Source organism: Microplitis demolitor, chromosome 9 (assembly GCF_026212275.2).
Source record: "Microplitis demolitor isolate Queensland-Clemson2020A chromosome 9, iyMicDemo2.1a, whole genome shotgun sequence".
NCBI classification, from domain to species: domain Eukaryota; kingdom Metazoa; phylum Arthropoda; class Insecta; order Hymenoptera; family Braconidae; genus Microplitis; species Microplitis demolitor.
This window is the reverse complement of record NC_068553.1, coordinates 7,064,710-7,076,135: the sequence shown is the minus strand read 5'-3', so window position 1 is coordinate 7,076,135 and position 11,426 is coordinate 7,064,710. Positions and strand designations below refer to the sequence as shown.

The window sequence follows — 11,426 nt, the reverse complement described above, 5'->3', positions numbered from 1 at the left end:
TAGCATCTAAAGAATAGATTTCAATAATAATAAATATATATTTTATTTAAAACCGTAAGATGGACGGTGGAGTAAAGGTTCACCTATCATGGGAAATTGCCTATCTAGTTTCGATTTGGCAATCTTCCATGATGTCTATTATATTATATGACGTCTAATTCGATTAAGAAATTGTGAAGTCATATTCTATCATGGGAAATTGCCTATCTAGTTTCGATTTGGCAATCTTCCATGATGTCTATTATATTATATGACGTCTAATTCGATTAAGAAATTGTGAAGTCATATTCTATAGCATCTAAAGAATAGATTTCAATAATAATAAATATATATTTAAAACCGTAAGATGGACGGTGGAGTAAAGGTTCACTTATCATGGGAAATTGCCTATCTAGTTTCGATTTGGCAATCTTCCATGATGTCTATTATATTATATGACGTCTAATTCGATTAAGAAATTGTGAAGTCATATTCTATAGCATCTAAAGAATAGATTTCAATAATAATAAATATATATATATATATATATATTTTTTTTTTTTTTTTTTTTTTTAAAGGATCATTGAAAATGATCTTTAAACTATACGTCTGGCCGTCGATTAATAAAGATTGCCGAGAATGGGCGAAATCTTGCATCGATTGCTAGAAGAATAAAATCCAGAGACACGTGTCATCGCTGATCGCCAGTTTTAAACCTCCAACTGAACGATTCGAGCACATTCATATCGACTTAGTGTCTTTAAAAACGTCAAGAGGCTTCAATCAATGCCCAATGATCATTGACTGATTCACGAGGTTTCCTGAGGATGTCCCGTTATCCAATGGAACTGCAGAGATGGTAGCACATGCACTGTCGCTGCACTGGATTTCTCGCCACGGAGTACCGAAACGCATTACCTCGGACCAAGGTCCGCAAGTTAAATCTTCATTATTCCAGTCGTTATTAAAAATGTATGGAATAAAATACCTGCATACAACGTCGTATCATCCACAAGCCAATGGTCTCGTCGAACGTCTACATCGTCGGCTCAAATCAGCACTTTTGTGTCATCAAGAGTCAGGGTACGACGCATTACCAGCCGTTTTGCTTGGCTTACGCGCTGCTTGGAAAGACGACATCCAGACGACCCCAGCTGAATTAGTGTACGGTGAGCTAATTCGTTTGCCTGGTGAGTTACTCACTCCGAGTAATAAAACTGCACCTCATCACATTGTCGATACTCTAAAACGTCATTTTAATTCATTGGCACCGGCCGAAATGTCGCGTCACGGAAAGCATTCTGTTTTCTGTTTCAGGAACCTCAGTACTTTCAGTCACGTTCTAGTACGGAATAACCAGGTTGGACCATTTTTTTCAGCGCTGTACGAAGGTCCATATCGTGTAATAAACCGACACGATAAATATTTGATCGTCAAATTTCATGGACGACAAATCGCAATTTCAGTGGACAGATTGAAGCCGGTTCACGAGGCGAATCCAATCGACACGACGATGACGATAGCAAACTCTTTTTAATTCTCTAAAAATTATTCAAAGTTAAAGTTAGATTGATGATAAATTTTTACATTTTTTAAATTTTTTGACGCAACCATCAAATTTATCGCAAAATTTTATGATACATTTTTTGTAGAGCATTTTATTTACTATAACTTATCTTCGAGAGAATTTTCGATATTTCTCACAAGTCGTAAGTTATTTGCAATTAACTGAAAATTTTTTTAAATAATCTATCATTTTGTTGCTTAAAATCAATTATATTATTCGAATTATTAGAATTTAAGTCAAAAATTTATGTCTTTATTATAATTCAATTAATTTAAATTGTTAAATTGAAAGATTTTTCATGATACCAGCACCGAAAGTTGAAGTTTCAGTGTCTCTACAATTCGAACTATTCAAATAATTTAAATCTTAAATAGATTATTCTATTTTAGTAATCGTACAAAATAGAATGAAATAAATCTATTATTTTATTAAAATTGATTTTGACATTAATTAATATTATTTTGAACAATATAAATCATTATAAACTAAAAAGCGTTTCTAATTAAAAACTGATTTCGAAGAAATTCGTTTGTTTAAATTTTTAAATAAAACAACGCTACACTATTTAAAATTTCTACATTATAATATTCAATTAAACATAGCGAGTTAAATTTTTATTCAAAAATAACAACCGAGCAACATTATCAGGTGATAATGAATTCCGTTTTTCAGTCACAATGTAACGGATAAAACTGGGGTTAATTTCAGTTGCCAATTAAAAGTTATTAATTACTTGATAAGTTGAAAAATGAACCATCCAGAACCAGAAAAGATAAACCAGTAAATAGATAAACAATATCTAAATGCAAGGAATTTAATAATTAGCCAATATTATTTTAAGTTAACATAAAATATCCCAGAAAGCAAAATTAGAAAATATACAAAACTACCCCTTTTTGCTCGGTTTAGCTCGCCGGAGTCCAGGGTTAAAAACAAAAGGGGTTTTCAAAAGACAGACATTATTAAATATAATACTTTAAATTTTATTCAAATCAACACCTTTACATAGGCTTCGAGCCCTGGTTCTACTACCAATTATTTAAGCAAGGTCTTCATCACGGTTTATTATGATTTTTAAATACGTACACACGGTTACGCGGTCAATTCCCACACACACACACACAAAATTACGCGGACTAGTAACGCGGGTCTACCCCCTCTCGGATGCTTCAGGGGTGTCTGGTCGACTTCCCCGTCGGCCCTGCACGAGTTCTCCTTCCCTGAGGGTAAGCGGATGGTCTCCGTCTAACCCCCACCTACACGGCTAGTTTTACCACCCCTTGGCAGAAGGCCTCAGAGTGGGGACCCTTAAATCTCCCCGAGAATAAAAATTTCGCTTACCTTGGTCCGGTCGGACTCGAGGTAGCCGAAGTTCCAGATGTTGTCCAGGGAATGGTCTTCCTCAAGAGAACGTCTCGGGAGACTAAGTTGCCAATACGAGCTTTACCGAGCGCTTTTATTACCTGAGCCATCCGTCACACATACGGAAAAGGATAAATTTCATCGCCCTCTAGCGTTGCTTTCTGAAGCGTAGCGATCGAGAAATTATTTTAAGTCCAAACCGACAAAAATCAAAGGAAACAGAAAAACGATGGAATACTATTCAAGAGATTGAATTTCTTCTAAGTTTTGTGCTTTAATATTAGTGAGAATTGAAAAATGTAATTTAACGAGATATAAAGATTGATTCGGAAAGGAAAAGAATGTGTTTAAGACTTTGAGTAAACATCTAAATACGGAGAAGCTTAGCCGTGCGGCTCACACACTCGTGAGCGAAAGGAGAGAGAATGAAAGAATACGCGATTAAAATACTAAGTTAAATTAAACTCTCTCACATTGTTTTTTTACATATTTTGTCTTATTTTGTATTTCTTTCAATCTCTTGAATCTTTTGAACGATTTATATAGAATTATTTTTCATGTTTCTTTCCTTTTCCTGTGATTCTCGTCGGCTCGGGACTTAGAACAATTTCCACTCGGCGCGTATTTTACACTCACACTTTACACTCGTATAATTGTACTATCACACCAAAAATTAGTAATAATAATACACAGCCATAGTAAATAATAAGTCAAAATAGTTATAGTGATAGTTTTTAATATATCCAAAAGAAATAGAGACAAATAAATGTTCAATCGTAAATAAGTAGATCATAAGTAAACATGTAGTAATTAAGTATTATATAAATAGGTTTTAAGTACAAATAGTAATTATAATAGCACCATAGTTTTTAGGTTTTCGTCATAGTTCTAAATAATAATACTAGTTATAAATTACAAGTAGTAATAAGTAGTAATAATTATTCTAGTAATTAAGTCATAGTAATAAAAAATAGTGGTAATTTAAAGTACAATAGGTTAGTATAGTAGTAGATATAAGAAAACAAATAGCCGTAAGAATAAAACAATAATAGTCATACAAGAAACAAACTTGGTCCGCACAAACTGGTCTACCATCACAACAATGTCCCCAGCAGTAGAAAAAAGCCGCTCACTTTCCACAGACGTAGATGGAATTGGCAAATAACGTCTAGCCATCATTGATAACAAAGGATATTTAATTGATTTTTTTTTTCCACCACTGAATAGGATCATCCCAAGGATCAATATCTGCGGAATACAAGTATTGAATCTTCTTGATCTATGTCTTTCTCAAGGCGCAAAGTTACTGTTTTTTCCTTATTAATTCGTCGCTGTCTCATGAAGTCCCAAAACTTGGTGGGTTCGGTTACAGGATTCTCAGCAGGTTCAGATTCCTTTTCAAAAACATTGTTCGAATAATTGTATGCGAGAATTTCATTCGTAATGTTTTTTTTATCTCATCCTTCACCTTATCGTCTGTTAAAAAGTAATCCCGATAACGAGGATCAAGAAATGTACACTTACGATACAACGTATCTTCTTCGATTTCACAAAACCTAATTTTTGAACTAAGGATTACATTTTTTGAAAAGTTATATCCTATAGACTTCTGAGATTGGTTCTCAAACCTTAGAATTTCTGAGTCGTCATCATCATCCATGTCATCTATATTGAAACGATTATTGTTACCATTATTATTGTGGTCATCGTAATCACTACCTTCGCTATCAAAATTATTCAGAATAACGTTCGTCTCATCATCGAAATCAAGATTTGGAAGGCTTCCTTTTCCCCTTGAAGTATTGGCTCAATCATGGAGATTGTCAGGTATTTAGATCCACAAAAAATTTTAGTGGCCTCATGCGATGGATCTAAGATTTTAATAATGTCACTGATTCTCTTCCAGTCAGTGCCAGACAATCCAGTTACACTTGTACTTCGCGAAAGCATATCGGATAATGGTTGCCGCAATCGTTTTATGAGCTTGAGCGTATCGTATTCCGAGTTCCAGCGAGTTGGTGCCGATTGAATTAATTTTAAAGGGGCATGATTACCTAAAGACATTTGAGCATTCTCAAAGGCTGGTTGAGCCGGGTCAGAATCTTGAAAGTGTGTTGATATACGTCGTGCCTGAAAATAAAAAAAAATTCACTACAATTTTTTAAATTATTTATAATTAATTATATTGTTTTAACTTAATGATTCAGTGAATTCGTCAATGATATCTCTATTTTGATACAGAAATATTAGTAAATTGGCATTTTCTGGTAACAAGCGGCTTCGCTTAGCAGATATATTTCCTGCTGTCGAAAAAACTCTCTGATGGCGTACTCGATGCTAAAATAGCCAAATATTTTCTTGCAAATCTAGACAGCAATGGACATTTATGGCGTTTCGAATTCCACCAAAGCAAAGGGTTATCTTCTATCAGAATGACTTGCTCTTTTTTACAGCTATTGATTTCATTTTAACATGTAGCTAAATATCTCGGTGAATCATAAAAAATTGACATTCTCTCAAAGCTGTCAGATAGAGCCCGTTCTGGACTGAAAAGATAATTCAAATCTTCTGCTCTTTGATTTGTGCTTAATGATTGAGTTTTTTCATCACAAGTGTCTTTTTTTATCATTAGCTCCAATAATTCTTCTTTAACAGTTTTACGATAATGTTGAGTTTCGTCAGCCACATCTTTAGATCTATGATAACAATAATAATTATATGGAGATCTTTTTACTTTTTCGGTGAAACTATCGGACTAATCATACAATGTCAAAGAATCTTTTTTGTAGGCAATTTTATTTTCTACAAATTATCTTCAATAAATTTTTTTTTCAATTTTGCATTCTCTTCTAGTTATTCACATTTTAATGGCGAGCTCCTAAAAAAAGTGTTCTGATTGATTTTAAGAGCTTGACATTAAAATGTGAATAACTAGAAGAGAATGAGGAATTAAAAAAAAAATTATTCAAGATAATTTGTAGAAAATAAAATTACATACAAAAAAGATTCTCTGACATTGTATGATTAGTCCGATAGTCTTACTAAAAAAGTAAAAAGATCTCCAACTATGCTTAGAGCTCTAATAACTTTCGAACAGATGAATTTATCCAGAAAATGATGAGAGACTTTTTTTTGTCAAGCATTCAATTTCCTATAAAATAATTGTATTGAGAATTTCTGAATTCTCATTAGTTAACATGGTATAAAATTCAGAACGAGCAAAAACAAGTTCTTCGAATTGTATCAAACTTTGAAGTCGGATATCTAGTGAATGGTTGAATTTATGCAGAAATGATAAAATTCCTTTTTTGTAGATAAGTAAATTTGCTACAAGATGTTGGAAAAGACGTTTTTTGTATCTTGATTTTTTAGGAAGTTATGTATTTTTTACCATGCAACTAAATAAAAAATCGGAAATTATCAATAGCCGCCTCTAAATATCAATAACAAGGGCTCAAATTTTAACTGTCACCATATTTCAACATACCCTTTCGATTTTTCAATGTTCATCTAAAAAATAAAATAGACCCTTAATTTGCAACAATCTAATGTATATACAGTCCACGTCACTTGGATAGCCTCACCTATTTTTTTTCAATAACTGATTCTTTACTCGCTGATATATAAAATTATCTGTATGTTTTATATTACTTAATTAAGACAAAACAAAATATGTTGTTAGTGTTCGAAAAACAAAGCGAGAATATCATGAGGGGGACATGCCACTGGTCGGCAGTTCGTCACATGGATAACCTCAGTCAAATTTATTGCGCAAAGGAATTAATTTGTTTCATTTTCGTATTATTATGTTTCAATATTATAGCGAGGTGAATAAATTAAAATCGATTTAAAACACCAAAATTGGTGACTATATAAAATAGGGCGCAATAAAATGTTAAATATTGAAGAAATTAATAAAATTAATTTTTTACTTAATCAAAATGTTTTCCCATCTTGAAATCGCTAGAAGAGTGAATTGAAGTGCTAAAGTCATTAATAATTTCGTGTAAAACAATGGAAACTACTGAAAAAATTATAAAGGTCGAAAGAAATTCGCAACAACGCCAAGGGAACGTCGAATGATAATTTGCGCGGCATTTAATTCCATTAAGACTGTGAGGCAAATAGCGGGAGAAGTTGGAACAGCAGCATCTATTTCAACTGTGACAAGAGTGATAAGACGGGCAAAGCATCTAAAGAGAAAGAAATTGAAGAAAAAATCGGCTTTGAATCAAAAACACATATTAGCACGACTTTTATTTGCAAAATACAGTCCGCGGCACTTGGATATCCTCACCTATTTTTTTCAATATCTGATTCTTAATCAAAATTTTTTCTTCCTCCCGCAGATCATAAAAGTAATAGTTACATACATCAGGCCCATCTAAATTAAATTTTATCTCATCTGAAAAAATTACTTGTAGCCATTTATCTATCCAACCCATGTGTTATTTTGCAAATAAAAGTCGTGCTAATATGTGTTTTCGATTCAAAGCCGATTTTTTCTTCAATTTCTTTCTCTTTAGATGCTTTGCCCGTCTTATCACTCTTGTCACAGTTGAAATAGATGCTGCTGTTCCAACTTCTCCCGCTATTTGCCTCACAGTCTTAATGGAATTAAATGCCGCGCAAATTATCATTCGACGTTCCCTTGGCGTTGTTGCGAATTTCTTTCGACCTTTATAATTTTTTCAGTAGTTTTCATTGTTTTACACGAAATTATTAATGACTTTAGCACTTCAATTCACTCTTCTAGCGATTTCAAGATGGGAAAAAATTTTGATTAAGTAAAAAATTAATTTTATTAATTTCTTCAATATTTAACATTTTATTGCGCCCTATTTTATATAGTCACCAATTTTGGTGTTTTAAATCGATTTTAATTTATTCACCTCGCTATAATATTGAACCATAATAATACGAAAATGAAACAAATTAATTCCTTTGCGCAATAAATTTGACTGAGGTTATCCATGTGACGAACTGCCGACCAGTGGCATGTCCCCCTCATGATATTCTCGCTTTGTTTTTCGAACACTAACAACATATTTTGTTTTGTCTTAATTAAGTAATATAAAACATACAGATAATTTTATATATCAGCGAGTAAAGAATCAGTTATTGAAAAAAAATAGGTGAGGCTATCCAAGTGACGTGGACTGTATATATATATATATATATATATATATATATATATATATATATATATATATATATATATATATATATAAATTTTTCAACGAATGGTATTTTCGAACTCTACTCAACTTATTTTTATAGGTTGTGACAACATTCACTGAAAAATCGACCATGAGGACAAATACAATAGTTAGATTTTTAAAAAAATCTACCTACAAAAACCTAATAAAAATTCGTATTCATTTGTTTGTCTGTTCGGTATGAAATTTTTATAATCATTTTAAAACTAACTTTTGGACGACTTACATTCCTGAATATAGCTTACAGCTGAATGTCAGATATACAAACACTGTTTAATGAAGATTTAATGAAGGAGATGGAAAGAATGTGACGACTAAGACCTGCAGATGTATTTACAATTTTTAACTTAAATAGATCTAGCTCTAATTTATTTTGATATTTCTGAGTATAAATTTTATAAAACATGATTTTTACTTGCTTCGTAATTTAATTTTTCAGTAAAAAATAAATCCCTAGTTTGGTAGATCACTGTTAGATAGATATAACGTTTTTCAATTTCAGACATAATCAGGATATATCAAGGTGTTCAAAATCTATCTCAAAATTTCACACGGATAATGTTAAAAAACAGAAAATAAGGATCGAATTGAATAAACTTTTAAATATACCACGTTTTTAAAACTGACTCACGAATGTAAAATAATATCTCTGAGGCTTATGAAGATTTAAAACCACATACAGAATACGGACTTCTTACAGACAGATCTGAAAATTTATAATTGTAAGCTTTGAATAGCTATCAAAATAATTGTAAGATCTAAAACGATAAGCGTGAAACGCATGCAACCGATAGTTGATGCATTAATAGTTTAACTCACAATTTCATTGCACTGCGAATGAAATAACCAATTTTTCGATCGTAAAGCACACTCTGATGCTTCGCATGTATTTATGTATATGTATATATGTATTAATATATATATATATATATATATATATATATATATATATATATGTACATAAATAAATATACAAACTTTTTCACGAATAGCATTTTTGGAACCTACTTAACTCAAATAGATAGAAAATGTTAATTTTCGTAAAGTTGCGTCATGAGGACAAATTCAACCGTTAGATCTTTATAAAATCTACTAAAAATGCCATTTTGTGTAAGAGAAAGCTTAAACGATCTAAAACGAAAAACGTGGAACGCATAAAATACATAAATGTAACAGTATAGAGTGGAGCAGTTGATGAGAAAACTTACATCGATTTTGCACGACTCATGATGCGAATAGGGATGCAACACCGCTCTTAAAAAACATCAATATTAGAACATCGATATTTTCAAAAGTGAAACATCGATGTCGAAAACATCGACGTTTATGAACGATATATCGATTTTTTTCCGATGTTTTTTATCACCATTTATATATATATATATATATATATATATATATATATTTATATATATATATATATCGAATAAATATTATTGTTAATAGAAATAAAACAAGCAAGTACAATAATCGAACATATTTATATTATTTTAGAAAGTTTTTGTTTTTACACTTACCGTTTTAACAGAAAAAAAAAAACAAAAGTATTATTTAAACATCATTTTATGTCTATTTCTTCAATACAGAATTTGAAAATAACAATTTTGACAACCTGGTGCCCAGTAAACGGTTTCTCTCCTGGGTGATTGTAGCTCCAGCTTCTGAGAATAACCGCTCACTGGGTACCGAAGTTGCCACAATAGGCAAATAGATCATGGCTAGGTTATGAAGCCCGGGAAATAACCCCTTCATGTCATTCCACATCTCCAACGCATCTCCTTTTATAAGAGTAACAGGTGATGACATGAACATGTGAAATTCTGTTTCTGCTTTAGTTTTATCTTTCGTTTTATTTTTGATGTTATTGTGCGTCAATACTTTATAGTAACTCCATATGTCTCCTTCAGTATTATCGCCTTTTTCCGATTCGTCAGAAGAATCGTTTGCTATATTCGTTAGGTTATTCGTTAAGTAATTGTTCATATAATTTATGACTTTTCCCTTCGCAGCAGCATCTTTAAAATGAATTAGTTTGAAACGAGGATCTAAGGCCGTAGCAATAGCCAACGATGAACATTGCTCTAGTTTGTCAAATCTCTTTGAAACTTCCTTTTCAATTTCTGCTTTTAATGATAAGGTGCTTTCAAATGATGGTGAATATTTTTCCAGCATGCCCCGTACGCAACTTATAAGAGGAATGACTTTACTCACTGTAATATAATTTTGTCTACAAATTTCTTTTGTCAATCTTTCGAAGGGTTGCAAAAGTTGAATGATTTCGCGCAGACAGCCTACTTCACTTGAAGTTATCATCGGTGGTGCATCTGAACGGCATAACAATATCGTGCCAATAATTGAAACTAAGTCCATAAAACGTTCCAACATATAATATGTTGAATTCCAACGCGTGCGAACGTCAAGTATTAGTTTCTTTATCTGGCCTTCCTTCGTTTCATTCTCTCTTTGCTTTTTGCGCAGTTCGTCACTGGCATTGACACTACGTTTTATGAATTTTACAATTTCACGTTCTTTGCTTATGATCGTAGATGCAACTTTAGATTTATCCAATGAATTCATGACAACTAAATTCACTGTGTGAGAAAAACAAGGTATTATTTTTTTTTCACCAAACATGTCTTTATTCACTTTCATAACCATGCTGTCATTATCAGTTACTACAGCTGTTACTTTATCAATTGAGATATTCCATTGTTGAAAAATATCTGTAAGTCTCTTTTGTACGTATTCAGCTGTATGTTTGTCAAGCAATTCAAAAACTCCCAGAGATCCACTAGTAAGCTTTGAATTTTCTAAAAAGTGTATGGTGACTCCAACTAATGACTTATTTTGCATTGTCTCAGTCCATATGTCATAAGTTATGCAGTAATGTTCTGCTTCTTTTATATATTTCTTGAAAACTTCTGACATGGCCTCATATGTTTCGTCTATACGTTTTTTCAATGTTTCTCTTGAACGTATTTTATATAAAGGCACAACTTCCTTCATTAGTTGTATAAATCCCTTTCCTTCTACAACTAAAAAAGGTTTATGATCCATGATGATGAAATTCACAATTGATTCGGTGATGTTTTTATGTTTGTTACCTTCAACATTTGATATGCTTTTAATATTTCTAAATAATTCTTTGACATTTTGCTGTTGTTTTTATACGAGTTGTATTGTATTCGTGGTTGTAACACTCGAGCTGTTATTAAAAGAGCTGGCACTATCAGGAAAATAATTGGAATCGATGTCCGTAGCAGTGCTGGTACTGCTGGGACTTGTTACGGGTTGTTCAG

The 11,426-nt window shown here is 32.1% G+C and overlaps 1 protein-coding gene across 1 annotated transcript; it reads right to left on the bottom strand.

The window, feature by feature from the left end:
• Nucleotides 1–9,696: 9,696 nt before the first annotated feature.
• Nucleotides 9,697–11,184, bottom strand: LOC103576407 (zinc finger BED domain-containing protein 4-like). The gene has a single exon (XM_014442666.1). It carries the CDS (start codon nt 11,182–11,184, stop codon nt 9,697–9,699), a length of 1,488 nt encoding a protein of 495 aa, XP_014298152.1.
• Nucleotides 11,185–11,426: the final 242 nt, after the last annotated feature.

Bases quoted from the DNA above. Each gene is read 5' to 3' on its own strand.
- LOC103576407 (XM_014442666.1), bottom strand. From the start codon at position 11,184: ATGGATCATAAACCTTTTTTAGTTGTAGAAGGAAAGGGATTTATACAA.